Source organism: Lithobates pipiens, unplaced genomic scaffold (genome assembly GCF_037356315.1).
Source record: "Lithobates pipiens isolate NorthernLeopardFrog02 unplaced genomic scaffold, aLitPip1_a1.2 Scaffold_16, whole genome shotgun sequence".
NCBI lineage: Eukaryota > Metazoa > Chordata > Amphibia > Anura > Ranidae > Lithobates > Lithobates pipiens.
In genome coordinates this window covers 623,654,105-623,675,538 of record NW_027507748.1, presented here as the reverse complement: position 1 = coordinate 623,675,538, position 21,434 = coordinate 623,654,105, and the positions used below count along the sequence as shown (strand labels likewise).

Here is a 21,434-nt window from a genome sequence, read left to right as displayed (position 1 = left end):
CAGAGAGCTGGTGACTGTCCGTTATCAGCTCTCTGCCCCCCCCCCACTCTCACTGGAGCGCTGGGCTGTGGAGGGGGCGGGAAAGGCCTGCTCAGTCTCTCAGCGGCTTGCCGGTCCATGCATGTGGACGGATATTGACTCCATTGGCACAATCTTGCCCAAGCCTGGACCGCCTCTATGACGTCAGATGACTTCATCCTGCTGTCTGCTGAAAACGGGTCACGAACTGCGCTCCTGTGATCCACAGGAAAAGTACAGCCAAACAAGCTTTGGCTGTACTTCTTTAAGGTACAGATGACAGGTAGGATGGTTGCAGGTTTTGTATATGGATTTTGTATTTTTTTAGAATAAATGCAACTTCTTAAACGATTATATATATTGAACATTAAGCAACAAATAGCACCCACTTCTAATTGAACCTACCATTAGATCACTATTTGTGCTGTGTTTCCTGCCAATTTTCACAATTTCTCGTGTTTCCACTCCACTACTTACTGGGTCTGTAACAAACTACAAGTAGAGGGTTCAATTTCTTTGTCAGTAAATCTCTAATTGTTAAGTTTACCCACTTAAGGACCAGAAGATTTGCCCCCTAAATGACCAGGCCATTTTTTGAGATACGACACTGCATTGCTTTAACTGACAATTGCGCGGTCTTGCGACTTTGTACCCAAAGAACATTAACTTCCTTTTTTTCCCACAAATAGAGCTTTCTTTTGTTGGCATTTGATCGCCTCTGTCATTTTTATTTTTTGCACTATAAACAAAAATCGCCAATTTTGAAAAAAAAAAAAAAAAAAACAACAACATTGTTTACTTTTTTTTTTTTTACAAAAAAAAATGTAAAAAAATAAATGTCTATCAGTTTAGGCCAATATGTATTCTTCTACATATGTTTGGTAAAAATAAAGCAGTAATTGTATATTGATTGGTTTGGGCAAAAGTTATAGCATCTACAAGATAGGGAATACATTTATGGCATTTTTATGATTTTTTTTTTTTTTTACTAGTAAATGGAAGTGATCAGTGATTTTTAGCGGGATTGCGGCAGACAGATCAGACACTTAACACTTTTTTGGGACCATTGACATTTATACAGTGATCAGAGCTAAAAATAGCCACTGATTACTGTATAAATGTCACTAGCAAGGAAGTGGTTAACACCAGGGGACGATCAAGGGGTTAAGTGTTCCCTAGGGAGGTGTTTCTAACTGTAGGGGGAGTGCACTGACCGGGAGTACAGAGAGATCACTGTTCCTGATTACTAAGATTAGCAGATCTCTCTTTACTTCCCTGACAGAGTGAGGATCTGTCTGTTCACATTGACAGATCCCTGTGGATTGCCTGCGGACATCGCGGCCACGCATCAGCTTCGACATCATGTGACGGGCGCACGTGCCCCCTATACCCCTTAAAGTGGCTGCCTTAAAGCTAAGGCGATTCGCGCAGGGGAGCCAGCCTGCAGCCGTATGATGACAGCGGTTGGTTGGCAAGTAGTTAATGTGGTTTTAAAGCCTTAAGATTTTTCCCCTTAATGCATAGAATGTCTTCTGTGCTGCAGAATCCCCCCAGCCCCCTCTTATTCTTACCTGAAGTCACCGCCCAGGGCATGATGGGGCGGGGTGACATCACAAGGGGATGGGTCTCCGGAGGACACCACACCCCATGGCTATATAAATAATGGCACACGCCGGGGCTAACATTTACAGCGGGAAGAAGACAGCAGAGAGAAGAAGAACCGGAGGAAGAACCGGCAGAGAAAGAAGAAATCAGTGCAGCAAGAAGAACTGGAGGAAGAATCAAGGGATAAAGATATCACTGGAGGAAGAAGAAATCGGAGGTACCGATCGTACCAGTGTGAACCTGGCCTTAATGTCGGTTTATGGTCAAACATAACAGCCCAGAAACAGCCATACAGTTTCAAGACACATTCATGTAACTGGCATGTTAAAATAAGCCATTTACCCTTTTGAATAATTCTGTGACAGTTGGGCTTATTAACACTTGTCCCAGATGGATATACCTGTATGTCCTCTGGTTTCAGTGGTTATACTGGGATCATGCCTACGGCCATGACTCAGGTATCTCTTTCAGTCAGTCAAGTACATGTGGTGGAGGGGGGGGGGGGGCAGCCTCCAACCCCCACCCCAGGACTGAAGCCACGGGTCACAATATAGAAGAGGGAGGAACATAAGTTCCCTAATCATCTCTATGGTCTATGAAACCGGAAGCAACAAGCATCTCACTTCTAATTTTGGTTTCTTGTTTACAAAAAGCATTTTGTAAACCGATCTCGGTTTGATCAGATGCTTTTGAGAAGCACAGGAAAGACCTGGGGTCTAACAGACCCCAGGTCTCTCAATAAAGAGTACCTGCCACTGCCAATGATATTACAAGGGATGTTTATCTCTCGTGATAGCAAATACATAAAAAAAAATTAAAATAAAGTGCCCCTGTGCAAATGCGAATGTGCAAGTTGATCCTCTGTACACATATGTAAACGGGGAGCGCACCACATGTGAGGTATCACAAACAGCATAGAATTCTAGCACCAGACCTCCTTTGTAACTCTCAAATGGTAACCTGCAAAGACTTTTAAAGCGTAGCCTAATGGAGATTTTTAAGTACCGTTGTTTGTTGCCATTCCATGGGTGTGCGCAATTTTAAAGCGTGACATCATCTTTTATTTTTTACCAAACAATAAGGTATTACAGTATATTGGGGGTTATTTACGAAAGGCAAATCCAGTTTGCATTACAAGTGCACTTGAAAGTGCAGTAGCTGTAGATCTGAGGGGAAGATCTCAAATGAGGGGAAACTCTGCTGATTTTATCATCCAATCATGTGCAAGCAAAAATGCTGTTTATTATTTTGCTTGCATGTCCCCCTCAGAACTACAGCGACTTTACTTCCAAGTGCACTTGTAGTGCAAAGTGGATTTGCCATTAGTAAATAACGATTTTGTTTGTGTGCACTACAATTCAATGAAGTATTTGTTCCAAGAAATTTGCAGCTGCAAAATATCATGCGACATAAAAAATTGTAACTACCTACCTTTTTTTTCAGGGCCTTTACTTTCAGAAAATATAAACATTTAAAATGTAGATTTTTACACGTATGTGAGAAGTGTCAGAATGGGCTTGTGAGTCGAGTGGGTAATTAAAACTGAAGTGGGGAAATACGATGCGTGTGCTCTCATGCCCACAGTTCTAGCTGTCATTCAGCTTTGAGCGGGTGACATAAGGAAAAGTAACACCTTTGTTGCAATGGGTAACATTTTTCCTAGCTGGTGTTCATATTGTAACAAAATAGTTTTTACCATTTTCTGTGATTCCATGGAATTAGGAGCCCCCTGCTGCCTAAAACTAGATAAACATCACATTATATTTGCAAACTGATACTCACAGAGGGGTTTTTGCTGAGCCCCACTTCCTGACCACATAGTGTAAGGACATTCACCAGTTTTTCCCTCGTTTTCTTCATCAGTAAATTGGAAAGAAGGAAGGAAAGAAAGCAAAAACAATATCATCATAAATAAGTGACAAATAAAAAATAGCTCAACACATCCAGCTACTCAAGAAATTCTCAAGATGTAAAACAGGGGTCACCAAACTTTCTAAACAAAGGGCAAGTTTACTGTAATTCAGACTGGGGGGGGGGGGGGGGGGCATACTGTGGCCAGTTGGATAAGAGATTGTCTTGGCATCAGTGGGAGTAAACATTGCATCTTTAATATTAGGAGGAGAAATAGCGACCCATTGTTGGTGTCAGTGGAAGGAATAGTGTCCCATCATTCGTGTCAGTAGGAGAAAAAGTGCCTCATTGTAATCTGTGGGAGGAACCCGTGATTGGCATCAGTGAAAGGGATAGTTTCCCATCATTGGTCTCACTAGGAGAAATAGTGTGCCATCTTTGGTATCAGTGGGAGGAATAGTGCTCCATTGTTGGTGTCAGTGGGTGGAATAGATCTCCATCGTTGGTGTCAGTTTTAGGAATAGTGCCCCATTGATGGTGTCAGTGGTGGAAATAGTGCCCTGCTGTTAATGCCAGTTGCAGGAATTTTGCCCCTCTGTGTCAGTCGGAGGAATAGGTGTCCCAGAGGCCAGATAAAGGCAACAAAGGGCCGCAGTTTTGAGACTACTGGTGTAAAGGAAGCACAACTAACAACTATTAGCAAGCCTTGGTTTGAAATATCAGAGATTGGCATGATTGTTAAAGTTGTAGAATGCAATAGGCTGCACACTGACCTCCGAACAGGCCACAAGATCTGGAACAACAACAAGACTGCAAAGTATTGAAAATATAAGTGACAATAAAATAAGACAACAGCTAACCTTGTAACGCAAAGATTTGTTCATGAGTATGCATACATAATAAATCAATCCTTGCTTTACAAAGGCCCAAGCCACTAAGGGTAACTCAGCACCCAGATGCTAAAAGTATCAGCACAGAAGGTCCAGAGGTACATAAGCAATGACGGCGTCAGCAGAATGACGGTTATACTTTAAGGTGCAGGTTTACAACACCTGATGAAATTTCCCTTGCAAAGGGGGCAAGGGTGGTGTTATTACCTTAACTATACAGTACTTCGGTTAACTAGTAGACAAGCAGAAGAATGATTTGAGCATTGCCTGAATTCAGGAAGTGTATGAATATTAAATGAAGGCATTCCAACCAGGAATTTAATAATCTTAGATCTCTGTCACAGAACTCTACCAGCATGCTTAAAATGTTGTACTATTCTGGTGCGGAGTCACTTGTAAAAATGTTCAGCCAAGTATTTGGCCTTACTGGCGGGGAGCTTACATGTCTTAATTTTTGATATTACAATGTCTGCAGGTTTAAAAATTTAAATTTAAAATCTAGTTCGGAAGCCAAAAAGTATCAGCTCCAAGTTTACAGAAGTAGGCGAATATCCATTTCATCAGTATAGCCAGTGAACTATTGTAGTACTTGGATTTTTTCCTGAAAAGAAAAGACCCCTATTACAACATCTGATTGATGGAATATCATAACACAAAGGAGGGAGCAAGGCATTTCTCTAATGCCTGTTTAATTTCTCCATTACTTGGCTGCTCAGATTCCTGACATAGCAGCTGACTAATTCCTTCTGCAAGATTTCCCCACATCACTTTTTTAGCTAACCACAAAACAGTGTAACACAGAGAGCAGATGCATTTTCTTGAAGCATAGCAGGAATGAATGAAGCTTACCTGAGAGGACTGAGGCCGCTTCCAGCTGACTGGGACTAAAGCGTTAGAGATAGATCCAGAGGAAGTAGAAGATGTACTTCGAGTAACTGGCATTGCCCTAGGTTTACCATCTCGTCCTCCGGACCCTTGTAGATCGTCAAACCTTCTACCAATGATGGGGGTCTAGGGACACAAATACAATTTTAATTTACCAATATTAAATGCATTATTTTGGAACCTACATCAACTGCCTGCCTACTGACAGAAAGCTATATTATACTAAAGTTCATAAATAGAGATGGTTTGGGGTGTGTTCGGAATCCTAGTCCCAACCCACCTGCCTGATCCCGCCAGGAAACCAACACTGAACACCGATAATCACAGGCAGCGAGACATTTGCCGATCTGTGCAGCTGCGGAACAGGAATGGTCTCGCTGTCTGTGATTAGCAGTGTCGGCTTCTTGGCGGGATCAGGCAGGTGGGTTGAGACTAGGATCTTAAAACACACCTGAGGCCATTCCTAGAACCATACTTCTGATTAGGTTGAGTTTCAATTAATGCTTCTGAAGTATGGTTTATGACTAGGAATGGGCTCGGGCATGTTCAGGAGCCTAGTCCCAACCCACCTGCCGATCCCACCAGGAAGCCCACACTGCACACTGCTAATCACAGGCAGTGAGACATTTCCCAGTCCGCAGCTGCACAGATCGGGAAATGTCTCGCTGATTGTGATTAGCGATGTGCAGTGTCGGCTTCCTGGCGGGATTGGGGCAGGTGGGTTTGGACTAGGATCTTGAACATGCCCCGAGCCCATTCCTATTCATAAACCATACTTCAGAAGCATTAATTGAAGCTCAACCTATTCAAATGTTCTGCAGAAAAAGTGTGATTCAACATTTTTGATGATGATCTGGTCATCCAATTGTGCATAACAGCAGCTTGAGTGACATGTGAATAATGCTCCTGAATGCAAACTGCACAATTTGTCAGTGAGAAGCCCTGAGAACAGTGAATTGCAATTTTTCAGTCCAGTATTACATTTATAAATTGCAGTCACAACTTTTTTTAAATGAAAGGGGGACCCATTATGTGCTATCTTGAGGGATTTGCAAATCTGGATAAGCCTTGAGACTTATCTACTCCAAGATGACCATATTGGGGTCTGAAATGGAGCTGGAAATCAGGAGAATATCATAAAAAGGTGGACTGCTGCAAAGTATGCATATATTTACTTTTACCCTTGTGCTCCCATACAGATTTTTTGTATCCTTTATGCTGATGATTACAGCTCCACGCAAGATGCTTATTATTCTATACCCCGGATACATTGTACACAAATCTTTATTTCTTATCACAGCGTACAAGCTAAAAAAAGCTATATCTGTAAGCAACATGCAATGTTCAAACTTACAGAGAAAATAAATACACTATCCAAAATGTAATGATCAAAACAGCAGTTACCCCCCTAACAGGATTATGAAAGATATAGAACATGAATAAAACAAAGTAATCTGTGAAAGGTGTCACGAGTACTATGCATTAGGGCCAGTTGACACCATAGAAATGCAGTCCAGATGCGTTCCAGATGCTTTTCTATATGCATGTTTTTGATGTGTTCCAGTGCGTTTTTGGTGCAGTCCAGTCCATTTTTGCCCCTCTTTTTCTTATCAATAAGGACATGTGCATTCCAGTGCATTTTTGATGCGTTTTACAGTGTTCCAGTACAGTCCAGTGCAGGAAAAACGCAGCATGTTATACTTTTTTTCTGGAACTGGAACGCACTGGAACTGTGAGCACTGGTGTGATCTATGCCATTGAAAACCTACTTTCCATGCATTTTTTATTCAGAAAAAAATGCACTGGACTGCATGTGATGTGAACTGGCCCTTTTATTATGGAAAAGAGAAAAGAAACCCTTTAGGTTGGACTTGGGAAGCAGATTGGAACAACAATATATTGTCTTAAAAAATGTAATTTTATTAAACATAAATACGTAGACACAAGCAATATAAAATTATAAAAAGGTATCGTCCATTGAGGGCCACACAATGGCCAGAAAAGACAGACTGGACCCTTACATATACCCAAAGAAAGAGATGATGTTTCAACAGTATGGCATCAAAACATGCGTGAGCCCCTGTGAGTCAACGTGTTTCGCTAGATCTTTTCCTCAGGACACACATTGGGGGTATAGATACAGGTCTCACTGATCCGGACTTGCGCTACTGTCTACACAGGACTTTCCCTGGATGGGCACAACACATAAGGCTGAACCACCATTTGTGATATATATTTCAAGTCTGAAAACCTGGCTTTGGCTATTTTGGTGTTGTGGTGCCCATCCAGAGAAAGTCATGTGTAGACAGTAGCGCATGTCCAGATCAGTGAGACCCGTTTCTATACCCCACAATGTGTGTCCTGAGGAAGCGATCCAGCAAAACGTGTTGGCGCACAGGGGCTCACACGTGTTTTGATGCCATACTGTTGAAACATCATCTCTTTCTTTGGATATATGTAATGTATGTCTTTTCTGGTCAGTGCGTGGCTGTCGATGTACGATACCTTTTTATAATTTTAAATTACGTATGTCTACGTATTTATGTTTAATAAAACGTAATTTTTTAAGACAATATATTGTTGTTCCAATCTGCTTCCAAAGTCCAACCTAGAGGGTTTCTTTTTTTTATTTTCCAATGAATTTTACAGGTGTGGCACATGAGTGATTCACTTTAAATTATTGGCCATTACTATGGTTGCATTGCCAGTATAGTTACAACGCATTACCTGGGAGACATCAAAGTGGAAATCCAATGTCTTCCCTGGTAGCTCTTTAGAGGAACTCGTCCACAGTCTGCTAATCTCCAGTTTTGTCAAATCGCCGTGCTGATAAGCTGGTAACACCAAGCTAGCAGATCGAGATACAACCAGTTTCAATATATTGAGGGCTTCCTTCCAGTGGATACTCTGAGGAGACACAATTATCTCACATTAGCACATGAATACACCATAGAAAGTTTTTTTTAAATACAGGTAGTGATGTTTAGTTGGGAAACGATACCATGCAGCCAACTGATATTTATTACAATGGACAGAAAAAAAAATAAAATGAAGGCCGGCTAAGATTCTAACTGTTAAAAGGATAAGTTCACCTTTTTAAAAACAATAATAAATGCACATCTTTTTGTAGGTAAAAAAATTTGCATCTATTATTTTTTTTTTAATTGGGAGCCTGGAAAGAATTACTCTCATGATCAGCAGAGCCTTGCACAGCCGCATTCTCTGCAAATTCTGGCAGAGAGTGGGGGGAAAAGATCCCCCGCCACCTGTGAAATTGGGGAGTCAGGAAGGTGCGGGGGCCAGCGGATTTGTAACATCTGAATACGGGTGTAACATGCAACAAATGTGAACTCATCCTTTAATGGGCAGGCTGAATGTACCAAGCTGATTGATCAACTTGGGTACAACCAGCCTGCCATTTTCTCTTGGGATTATTACTAGTGGCTGCTATAGCTGCTAACAATAATCAATGTCTTCTCCTGGCGGGAACGTGGTTGCAGGAAAGAAATTTGCACCATGTATGGTCAGCCTAACAGATTCCTCCATCCACCTCGCTTGTGTGGATGGAGGAATCCCCCTTGCAGCAACATTGTATTCTGACAGCACGACTCTTTGCTGTCAGAATACACTGATCAGTGGCTGCAGCTGCTGATGAACTAAATTTTTCCAGCGTTTGTTCAAAAAAAGTTGATCTAATGATCAACTTCTGTCAAACGGAGAGCCACACACAGATCAAAATCTGGCCAGTCCCTTCTGACCTGGCCAAATTTAAAACCGTCTATGTCCAGCTTAAAGGGTAGGTAAATTTGAACAAAGAACTTCTCAAATTTGCTCCCTTTTTGGTCTGTTAAATGTACCCTTAAAAGTTTTTTGTTATATCTGTTTGAGAAGTTCAATAAATACCTGTTGATCTTGTCAGCAATTTGGAGCTGTACTGCATCTTATGTACCAAGTGTTAGCCCAAGTAAAGTAATTAGGCATCTCAGTTATTATCTTGGACTGCAGAACAATTAGACCCTATCTTGTAGAGATGAGGACAGTTGGAGGGATACAGTAGCTTGTCAAATGAGAACTTGGTACGGCTGACACTCTTCCGTCCAAAAAGTGATGTGTGTTGTGAGGCCACAATACGAAAATAAGAGCTGGGTGCATTTCTGGCAGATCAACAGATATTGGAGTTGATTTACTAAAACTGGAGTTTACAAAATCTTGTGCAGCTCTGCAGAGTAACCAATCAGCTTTCAGGTTTTTCTGTCAAAGCTTAATTGAACAAGCTGACTTCAGATGCTGATTGGCTACCATGTACAACTGCACCAGATTTTGCACTCTCCAGTTTTAGTAAATCAAACCTTTTTTTTTACTTGTGGGGTCTTTAAAGAGTTAAAACATGGGAAATGTGCATCTACCTCAAATATTTACTGCATATGTGTTTTATTTTGACCTGACATGCATTTTAAAATGGATGCAAACCATATCACATAGCTAGACATAGACATTATCTGTCACAACTTATCCGTCAGTTTTCAACCTGTTGGGTTATTGATTTCACGTGTATGAGCTACCGGCAGGCAGTGCTATTTAAGGCACACAGTGGGAAGCAATGGGAGAAGTCTGAAAATCTGGACCAGTAATACTGTTTTTTTGGTTAGCAAGTGCCAGATATGTCCACAGCATGTCCACTTATCTCCATAGGTCCGATTCATATTTTTGGAAATTTTGGCAAGCACAGATGTCCTTTTAGTGTCTATGGGCAGGAGTATATCCTCTCCTGTCATGCTCGCTCTTGTTTCTCCTCAAATTCATATTTTTTCTTTAACTCTTAATTCTTCCAGAATTACATACACTGATCTTAGTATCTAATTGAGCACTATAAAGATGATACCCAACCAATTCTACCTAGTCAGTTGCTTTAATGCGGTTTTACAGATAAAGTACGATCATTTTGGTTTGTGAAAGTATACTTTGATTCCTATTGGTCAAGGTCAAGATGTCTTGGATGTCAACAGCCTTATTTTCTGTTTTAAGGATTCTGTCTAGTCACATTAAACAATAGGCATTCAGCAACATACAGACAAAATGTCCTATCTGTCCTCGGCTTTTGTTTTTCATCCTGCTTAAAAATATTCTCACTGTTAATTTTCAGTTTGCCAAAATAATATTCATTTATCTTGGAAGAGATGAAGCCATGGTAAATTCTCCTTGAATAGGATTGGGTATTCCTCATGCACTAAGCTAGGTGAAAATGTAGTTTGCAAAGTGAACATGAACTGCTGTTTTAGCAAATCAGCCCTACTGTATTCATAAGCAAAAATAAAATTAACTAGAGGGGGAGACTGGCCAGTGTATCCTACAGTGGGCAGTATTTGGGTATTCATGATGATCAGCCAGTTATTATATTGTTTATGGCTGTATTAAATATATGTGGGATTTAAAAGGCAAGGCATTGTTTGTATTGTGTTTTGTTTTTGTTTTGTTTTAGTGTTTAGTATATTGATATTGGATTTTCTCTTTGTTCTTGTATAACAGCGATTTAAGATGGTATTTGGATAATTAATTTCTGGAAGATTTTAAATTATATTGACATGTAACTAACTGAGAGACTGGATTGTACAATTGTTGGTATTGTAAAAAAATTTTTTCTAAAAACAAATAAAAATTATTACAGGAAAAAGAAAATGTAGCTAGCAACAGATTCTGTCATAGCTGCTCCAATACACAGTCAAATATGTAAAAAACAAACGATTGCTTTATTCCTACCACCAATATTGTCTTGCCAGCCATCAGAATCACACTGGCTAATTGTAGCATGAAGGATCACCTTAATTTTGCTGTTAAAGTTATCTGTAATATTATATTATACTCACAACAAAGGTAAAATACAACGATGGGCTCTTATAACTAATGTGACGTGTCAGCCATAAAGCTGCACCCAAATTTCTAGTGTCAAACATTATGCCCTTAGTACATATATTTGGTAGCTTCAAGAAAGGCGCTGTAAATGTGCATGCCTGGAAGTCAATATTTAGTCTGTTTCTAAGCAGCACCGTAAGTATGTTCTGTAATGGTACATGGGATGTTCGTATTTTCCTTAATGCTTGCTTAAAGCGCTAAAGTCAATTAGAGCAGACACTCCCTGAATAAGAGGGTAGGTCTCTTGAAATTAGTTGGTGAATGATGACCCTTAAAAATCTCCATAGGCGACGTTTAAAAAATTCTCCAGGTTGCAGGTTTTGAGTTACAGAGGCGGTCTAGGGCTAGAATTATTGCTCTTGCTCTACCGATCGCAGCAATACCTCACATGCGTGGTTTGAATACTGTTTTCATATGTGAGCGCTACTCATGTATGCGTTCGCTTCTGCACGCAAGCTCGTCGGGACAGGGCGTGTTAAAAAAAAAAATTTGTATTTATTTTACCTTTTATTTTTTCACTTAAAAAAAAAAATCACTTTTATTCCTATTACAAGGAATGTAAACATCCCTTGTAATAGAAAAAAGCATGACAGGACCTCTTAGATATGGGATCTAGGGTCAAAAAGACCTCAGATCTCATATTTACACTAAAATGCAAAAAAACAAAACAAATTTTTGTCATTTAAAAAAAAATAAAAAATAAAAATGGCCCTTTAAGAGCCGATGTCGCTTCCACCCAGCAATTGTATGGAGAGGGGTGGGGGCCATCTTCCCCTCACATACCAAGCAGCAGACAAGATGTGATTGCCTCCGCTGCTGCCGACAGCTCCGGTAAGCGCCGGAGGTCACCAGATCTCGGCGGGAGGGGGGCCCTCTCCCGCCGCCGATAAAAGTGATCTTACGCAGAGAACACTTATCCTGTAGCGGACCGCCTGCTGAAGAAGAGGATACTGGGGGTTATTGCAGCTAGATGCTACCATAACGATATCCTCCTGCAAACAGCCGACGTAAAAATGCGGGGGGCGGTCCGTAAGTGGTTAAGCTGAAACAGTCACCTAAAGCAGTAGTAAATTCTGTGAGGAAAAAATCCACTTGCAAGGCAATATCATAACGTGCTAGTATGTGCTGTATACTACCACATTATGAAGGACTTGCCTTAACACAAAGCCCCTCAGCAGCACGCTGTCACCACTGCAGAGGCTTCCATCTTTACCAGTCTTCCTTCCGGGTTCAGGGACACCGGGCATCCGATTGGCTGAGCCATAACGACTTCGTCACGTCGCAGCACACAGAATGCATATGCCAATGACATCACGGGCTGCTGCTTGCAAGGACATAAGACAAGTATTTGGCGCAAATCAAAGATATTTGGTTCCCACTAGAAAAAGAGTCTATAAAATTACATATAGTAGTGAGTGCAGGGAATGCACTACTTTGTCAAGTTCAAAAAAGGAAAAATAAAATGTTCTTTAGTTCGTGAGGAGAGGGGGGGAGGAGAGGAATGGAGAGGGGGGATGGATCCGCATGCAGGGCTGCCACCTTAAAAGAGCTGAAACTTAAGCTCCTGGATTGCTGCAGATAAAGGAGAAAAAAAGAGAGGGGCGCCTCTGGGTGCAGATTTTTCAAAAGGTTTTATTTTCAGTGTAAAAACATAACATTTTGCACTCACATTTAGTAGGCAAAAGGTAGGCATTTAAACACAGGGGGTCATCAGGTGTATCTGATTATGGGACGTCAGCCAGTGATCCGGTCCACATCTGTCATCTAGTTGTTCCTGTTCCTCTCACATAAGGTCCACTACAGGCGTTTTTTAAGAAGCAGCCGGCTTATGGTGGACACGAGATGTGCGGTCTTCAGAAGGAGGCTTGGGAAGCAGAGATGACCAGGGCGCGGTACTGTGACGTCAGAGGGTATGCGACGCGTTTCTTGAGCGTGCGGGTCGAGATTGTTGGACGACCGCGCTCTTTCATCAGGCAGAATCAGAATAAAGTGAAGGGGACTCAGGATTTAAATAGGGGCAGGCTGAGGACAGTAGGCGTGGCTGGAGGCGGACTGGGAACAGGTGAAGGGGCGTGGCTAATTAGGGGCAGGCTGAGGACAGTAGGCGTGGCTGGAAGCAGACTGGGAACAGGTGAAGGGGTGTGGCTATGGCCGAGTATGGGGAAGGAAACTATGAGTAATGAGGGGGGAAGGGAAGCTTGCAAGGATATATCCTAAACTGTTCACATTTAGGAGCTATCCATTTTACCTACAGGCAAGTTTTTTTATAAGCTTAGGAAAACTTAGGAAACCTTTAGGTATAAATAACATTCCAGGGTTTACTACCACTTTAGTGTATGTTCAATTATTGTGATTGCTAAATCAATTCACAAGTTGGCAAACTGCAAACATTTTAGGCTTGCCTAAATCTATGCATGCCAGTCTGCAAATCATCATACAGTACATGAAACACAATTGCCTACATTTTAACACTATGTAATTCCCCTTAGTTCAGACAGATCTGTTTGCATTGACCACATGAATGCCGTATAAAACCCATAACCAAAAATTATATATTTATCAGCTTTCAAATTATTAGATGAGGGGGCTGTGCATGATGTCATAAGCCTAAACTAATGACCAGACAAGAAAGGAAATGGGCTGTATAAGGTATTTACTGGCAGAAAAAAAATGTTTTACTATCCAAAGTTAAAACAACAAGGGTAGAAGATTTAATAGATGGAAAGTTGAAAAAATGACTGAAGGCCCACTTTAGGTTTCATTTTTAAAGGTGTTTCCACCTGGTAATTTGGCCAGTAACACGCCTCCTTTATTAGAGTGCCTCCACTCTGGATGAAGGAGCGCAGGGGGCAGAATTATCAGTCTGGGGAAAGGGGAGTGTTAGATGGACTAGCAGATTTAGATACATTGTTTCCATTTGAAGGTTTTGTAGACAGCTATTCAAAACTGGAGACAATTGAACAGCAGTGGCTATACCATGTCCATAAACAGTTAATGAAATAGTCCCTGTCTCATACATAATATATGATGAATTCCAGAAATCTGGTACATATCATAGAAATGTATCTGGTCATAAACTGAATTGCCATTTAATGTAGATATTTAAAGTACTATTAATCCCCAAAAACGAAAAAAGAAAAATTCAATATTGCAGCTTACCAATCGTTAGATATGGTAGCTGCATACTTTTCTTTAAGCTTTTCCCCTCTGTTTTCACCCGGTGATCTGACCAGTAACACCTCCTGTATTAGAGCGCCCCCACTCTGGATGAAGGAGCTTAGGGGGCATCTTTGGACAGCAGCATTGTCATTTGGGGGGGGGGGGGTGGTCTAGGAGATTTAGATACAGCAAAAGTTTTCCATTTGGGATATAGGTTTTACATACATAAATTAATAAAAGCTGATCATTGTAAAAACCCCTCAGTGGTAAATGGTTTGTCTCATCCCTGTGACAGATAAATCTGCAGGAGAGCTTCTGTTGAAAAGCAACACGCTTATTGGCTGGATCACCAGGTACAAAATAAAAGAAAGCAAGCCTAAAAAAGAAAACAAATACAACCACCACATCCAGGAACTGATAAGCTGCAATATAAATAAATGTAATCTTTTGGATTTACTACCTGTTGATTCTGCTACTGTAATTTGACTATCACTATAAGTGGATAAATGTTGAGCCCTTCAAAGCCCACTAAAATGACCAGACTTGCAAATCTTGGGAGCCAGGTGAACATGAAGTTCATGGTTGGAGCATTCAGAAGTATGGTAGAACAAGTCAACAAGCCTGCAACCATACCGTATTTATCGGCGTATAACACACGCTGGCGTATAACACTCACCCCACGTTTAGGAGGGAATTTTAAGGAAAAAAACTTACATTTAAATGCCCATCAATGCAGCCTTATCAGTGTCCATCTGCAGCCTTATCCATCATTGCAGTCTTGCCCAGTGAGTTTGCTGCCTTGCCAGACTCTTTTCAGCCGCTGATTATTTAAAATTGGCACCGATCTCCACTGACTGTGAACGGAGATGAGCGAGCGCCACCAACATACAGAAAGCCGAGGTTACTCGACTAGACTAGGCTCTGCTCACAGTCAGGGGTGGGACTGCGAGAGGAGCTGAGTCTAGCCGAATACACTCGGCTTTCTGTATGTCAGCGGCACTCACTCTTCTCTGATCACAGTCGGTGGAGATGGGCGGGACTGCGAGAGGAGACGAGTCTAGTTGAGTACACTCGGCTTTCTGTACGCCGGCGGCGCTCGCTCATCTCCGCTCACAGTCAGCGGAGATCTGCGGGGATCGGCATATAACACACACCCAAAATTTTTTCCATGATTTAAAGGGGAAAAAAGTGCATGTTATATGCCGATAAATACGGTAAATGATCAGTTTTTGAAGGGCTTGCCTTTAGAAGGACAACAAAGCAAAAAACTAAAGGAAGTCAATGATTCTCATACAAATACACTTTACTAGAACCCCTCCACCCCCCCATGTATATACAGTAATATACACCACACAGATTAGTGAAGAATTACAGAATAATCATACCTGAACAAATTTTTCAATTGTCTTAAGTACTTCCATGTTGAACTGCTTGCCAGGAATGAGAGACATATCCATATGGCTCAAAAGGCTGTAAATGATTTGCAGAAGTGACTGTTGCATGCTAGGAAGGCCTTTTTCAAGCAACTAAAAAAAAAACAAAAAAAAAAAATAAAACACACAAATTGAGAAAATATAAATTCAAAAAAGCAATACTATAGAGTCTACTGCAGAACACTGCCAATGGCCTTGTTTGAGTAGCAGATGCTTTTTACATTAACATTATAAAGTTCCAAATCAGTGTATTTATGAGTTATGGTGTATTTCTAGACAAAAACTTTTGTTTGTGTTGGACACATGACTAGACGCTCTGTTACGTGTTTATTGCCATCTGTGTCCCCAATGGGAAGTCAGTTCTCTTTATTTACTGGTGACTATTGTCATCTAGAAAGAAAAGAGGAATCCAAAATGTTAAAGTGGTTGTAAAACCCCTACATAAACCCAATGAAGTCACTGGCCTCAAGTGATACACAGAGATTAAACAAATCCTCCTACATAAATTGTACCAGTTTATTCACAGCCATCTTTCCTCTGCATTCAATTTACACAGAATCTCTCAGCTCTGAAAAGCAGGGGGCGGAGAGCTGAAGTTACATGAGTGAGAGATCTGGGAGCTGATTGGAGGGATGGGACACACCCCCTTCACACAGCACACAGGAACAGAGCTGAGGCTGTCAATCTGCTGGAGGTGCTTCCCCATCACAATTTTTCTCTTGGTGTCAGGAAAACTTGTCAGAAGTGACTCATGCTTATAGCAGATGAAGAAGGCAGTGTACTGTGTATTGAGACAAGCCCACACTATAGAGGGATATTTCATGTGAGGTAAAAGTTATCCCCAGAACAAGAAGCAAGGTGAAATATATCAACAGGGATTGATATCTGAAGACAACAATCTTACATAGTTACATAATAGGTGAGGTTGAAAAAAGGCACAAGTCCAACCTATGTGTGTGATTATATGTCAGTATTACATTGTATATCCCTATATGTTGCGGTCATTCAGGTGCTTATCTAATAGTTTTTTTGAAACTATCAATGCTCCCAGCTGAGACCACCACCTGTGGAAGGGAATTTCACAACCTTGCCGCTCTTACAGTAAAGAACCCTCTAAGTAGTTTAGAGTTAAACCTCTTTTCTTCTAATTTTAATGAGTGGCCATGAGTCTTGTTAAACTCCCTTCCACAAAAACGTTTTATCCCCATTGTGGGGTCACCAGTATGGTATTTGTGAATTGAAATCATATCCCCTCTTAAGCGTCTTCTGCAGAGAGAATAAGTTCAGTGCTCGGAACCTTTCCTCATAGCTAATATACTACAGACCCTTTATTAGCTTTGTTGCCCTTCTTTGTACTCACTCCATTTCCAGTACATCCTTCCTGAGGACTGGTGCCCAGAACTGGACAGCATACTCTATGTGCGGCCGGACTAGAGTCTTGTAGAGCGGGAGAATTATCGTTTTATCTCTGGAGTTGATCCCTTTTTTAATGCATGCCAATATGTATGCTTTGTTAGCAGCAGCTTGGCATTGCATGCCATTGCTGAGCCTACCATCTACTAGGACCCCCAGGTCCTTTCCCATCCTAGATTCCCCCAGAGGTTCTACCCCCAGTATATAGATTACATTCCTATTTTTGCCAACCAAATGCATTAGCTTAGTATAATCCGCAAATAGAGAGATTGAACCATTACCCCATCCTCCGGGTCATTTATGAATAAAATAAATAGGATTGGTCCCAGCACAGAACCCTGGGGGGCCCCACTACCCACCCCTGACCATTCCGCATACTCCCCATTTATCACCACCCTCTGAGCTTGCCCTTGTAGCCAGGTTTCAATCCATGTACTCACCCTATGGTCCATGCCCACAGACCTTATTCTGTACAGTAAACAATTATGAGGAATTGTGTCAAATGCTTTTGCAAAATCCAGATACACCACGTATCACCTCACTAACCTTCTATAACTTCCCCTTTAGGGCAGGAAGTGAACAGAAACTTTTCTTATGGCACACAGACAGCAAAAAAGAAATAAAAAATAACTGGCAAGGTTTCTAAAAGAGAAGTATGTTTTTTTTTTTGTATTTACCCATCATACTTACCTAGGTGGATGCAGCATTAGACCGGTGCTGCACCTGTCCCCAGATGCTTCTGCACTGAGAACCAAGCCATTGAACATCGCCGATGGCTCAGTTCTCACAGATCCCCAAGCGGAGAGCTGCTGACTGTCAATCAGCAGCTCTCCTCTCTGCTCCTCCCCGCTCGGTGCCTGGACTGATTCCTGTGACGTCAGCAGAGAGCGGACTTCAGACCATTCTCTGCTGAAAACGGGTCACAGGTGTGCTAAACAAATTGCACTCCTGTGACCCATAGCAGAAGCCCAGCCAAACAAGCTCAGGTTTGACTTTGCCTTTAACCCTTCCATACTCTACTCAAAACTGAAATGAGTAAAAAAAAAAAGTTTTGGCTATATATACACATTAATCCATCCATTTTAGACTAATGCCTTGCACAGTCAACACCAGCCTACTGGCACTCCCTGGGCTATAGCAACACCACTTTTCTACCACAAGTTATTCTACACAGAGAACTTGTACCATATCAGTTTAAAAAATTACTCATATTCTCTTGTGTTTACATCATGGCAGTAAATAGCTAAAAATCCTCCAAAACACAGCTTGGTGATGTTTCAAGCCCACAAAGTCATTTGTTAAGCAAGGAGTGTGTCAATCCAGGCTATACAAAGAGTTGTAGAGACCTGAAACATTACCATTCTACACTTGGAGGATTATTAACTATGTACTGCCAATACGTAAATATACAACAGAATAAAAGAGCTATTTTTGTGTTATAAAAAAGGTAACGTATAATAATAATATTAATAATAATGTGTTCATTCATCTCAGTCAAAAAATTATTATATTGTGTATAACTTAAAGTGGAGTTCCACCCATAATTGAAACTTTACATCAATCATCAGCTTTCAGCATGAACAACGTCATTTGGTCCAAATTTATTTTTTTTACTCTGTCTGCATTGTTGCCATGGGGTCCCTTCTAATCCCATGGCACCTGTGCTCCTGGGAGATGTGTGTCATCGTTTCCCAGGATAGGTTATCAGTATCCATAGCAACAGGGCGGGCACTTTCTCCGTCGCCGCTCGTTGTTATGGGAACAAGATAATCTTCCTGCGCTACACCCTGTGTATAGGGTGCACGTGTGGGATGGGGAGATGCATTCTGGGTATCCAGCATCAACATAAAGACTGCTAGTGGGCTTCACATGCCTACAGTAGAGATGGAAGCTCTCTGTAGAGCAGAAATAAACAGTAATGCCCTGTACACAGTCGGAAATTACGTCAGAAAAGGTCCGATCGGATTATATTGTCGGAAAAGCCAATCGCGTGTGGGCTCTATCGGACTTTTTCCGTCGGAAAAAATTTGAGAGCAGGATCTCAAATTTTCAGACAAAAAAATTCGATCTGACTTTTTCCGATCGTTTGTAGAGAATTCCGACGGACAAAGTGCCACGCATGCTCAGATCAAATTACGAGACCAAAGCTATTGGCTACTGGCCTCTATGTAGTCCCGTTGTACGCAGTGGAGGTCACCATGTTCCGAACCTTCCGTTTTTTTTGGCAACTTTGTCCGACCGTGTGTATGCAACACAAGTATCGGAAAAAATCTGGTGGATTTTGTGGTCGGAATGTATGAAGGCATTAGCAAGATTAAAAACCGTGAATTGAGCAGCGATTTGTTTAATGACATGGATTTAATGTTTTTAAACTAGTGTAATAGAACGGATTACATAAAAAAGAAAAAAAAAATACTAGGTGGAACTCTGCTTTAATATTATATATCATTAAAGCCATATTAAAAAAGGTCTATGTTGTTACCAGTAATTTTATTTGCTAGCCAGTACCACCATTTAGTTGTAACAAGTTTAAGTAGTATGCAGAAGTTTAGTAAATGAAAAATGAAAGATGAAAGATTATACAGGATTTCATTAAATGCTGACACAAACATTCTGTACTCTATAGTTTACTGATGTTTGTACTCAGGATCATGTTGACAGAAAGATCCAGAGTAAAATGTTTTGTAAAGACTTTGCGTAAACACGCTTATAAGCACATAAAAGGCACGTAAAGCTTATAGACGAATAACATTCTTCTTCAATGCCAGTGTTGTAATATACTCCTTTATACTTGCGTAAACATGCTTATAGATGCGTAAACACTCCTATGCACATAAATTACTGCACTCAAATGTAAAATTTTTGTGTTTTACAGCTCTGTACTTATCACTGTATTACTGACCTTTACTCTGTGTGCATTGTTTCATAGACCAGAGTGCATCTAATTTCAAATCAGTAAAACCAAAAAAGTTGTCCAAGGCCTCTTGTACAAAAGAGTAAAAAGTGCCATGTTTTTTACTGACCTTGATCAGCTGCATAAAGAGGAGTACAGAATCGTAAAATAAAGATAGACATTTTTTACCTTTGAGTGCATGAGTAATGTACACACGTTTATATTATATGCAAGACATTTAGGCTTCTATAAGCTTATGCATCTTCTCCTTTCACGTAAAGTCTTAACATCCTTAGTGTTTAGCCCATATGGTTCCAAAGAACAGCACACTGAAATCAGCTCAATGAAATCAGGATGTTAGCCCTTGTACACACGGTCGGACATTCTGACAACCAAATCCGTTGGATTTTGTCTGACGGATTTTGTCCGAAACTGTTGCATACACACAGTCGGACAAAGTTGTTGGAAAATCCGACTGTACATAACGTGATGACGTTATTTCATTACGACAGGACTACGTTCAGGCTAGTAGCCAATAGCTTTGGTCTAGGAATTTGATCTGAGCATGCGTGGCACTTTTGTCCGTCGGAGTAGGCTACACATGATCGGAGTATGTCCGATTGGAGCATTTTGTCGGAAAATTTTACCGGCAAGTTGGAAAAGTTGGTCCGTCGGATATTCCAACGGAAACAGTCCGATGGAGACCACACACAGTCGGAATATCCGACAAAACGGTCCGATAGGAAACATTCAGACAGAATCGCCGACTGTGTGTACAAGGGCTAACACAGGCAGAGTGCCTGGGTGCATGAGCAACAAAAACGAAGCTCTGATGCAACTGTAATATAGAATAAGTGATATCCAAACATTACCTCTGCCAAGTAGGTCACCATATTGAGAGTGATATCAGTAAAAGCTTCATGTAGGTATCTGCAGACCACATTTACCCATGTGGCACATTCTCTTGTGTAGCTGTGCGTCTTGTACAGCGTCATAACATGGGCAAGGTTGGATAACTTTGGGTTCTTCTCCTCCAGACAAACCTATGGAAAGTGATCGATTTGTTGGGTTATAATTGTCAACAATATAGCCTAACATAACAATGATAGTGAGGATGTTTAAAGATCAAACCTGTGCAATCCTCTCAGCTGCTTCTTTGCAGAAATGGTTGGGATTTTCAAAATGTTGGATCAAATGAGGCATCAAACACAAGATATTCAGGGGAAAGCCTGCAACCAAAACCAATGAGTAATGTCAGTAGACTGAACACACATGTTAGGAATTTTTGGAATTGTGATAAACTGTAACTAAGAATGACCTTTCCAAAAATCTTTTTTTTTTTTTTTTTTTTAATTCATCTTAAGTAATAACTAGTAA

The 21,434-nt window shown here is 41.0% G+C and overlaps 1 protein-coding gene across 10 annotated transcripts in view; it reads right to left on the bottom strand.

Moving 5' to 3' along the window:
* Positions 1–21,434, bottom strand: part of FRY (FRY microtubule binding protein) — a 590,409-nt gene that overhangs the window by 53,876 nt on the left and 515,099 nt on the right. For 6 of the 10 annotated variants that reach the window (XM_077484108.1, XM_077484099.1, XM_077484100.1 and 3 more), the window contains 7 exons: positions 21,189–21,286; positions 20,930–21,100; positions 15,704–15,844; positions 7,977–8,156; positions 5,214–5,375; positions 3,406–3,477; positions 424–510 (listed from right to left, as the gene is read on the bottom strand). In XM_077484108.1, coding sequence (XP_077340234.1) covers positions 424–510; positions 3,406–3,477; positions 5,214–5,375; positions 7,977–8,156; positions 15,704–15,844; positions 20,930–21,100; positions 21,189–21,286 — 911 coding nt within the window. The remainder of the gene's footprint in view (positions 1–423; positions 511–3,405; positions 3,478–5,213; positions 5,376–7,976; positions 8,157–15,703; positions 15,845–20,929; positions 21,101–21,188; positions 21,287–21,434) is intronic. The other 4 variants (XM_077484101.1, XM_077484102.1, XM_077484105.1 and 1 more) reach the window with 1 other exon arrangement.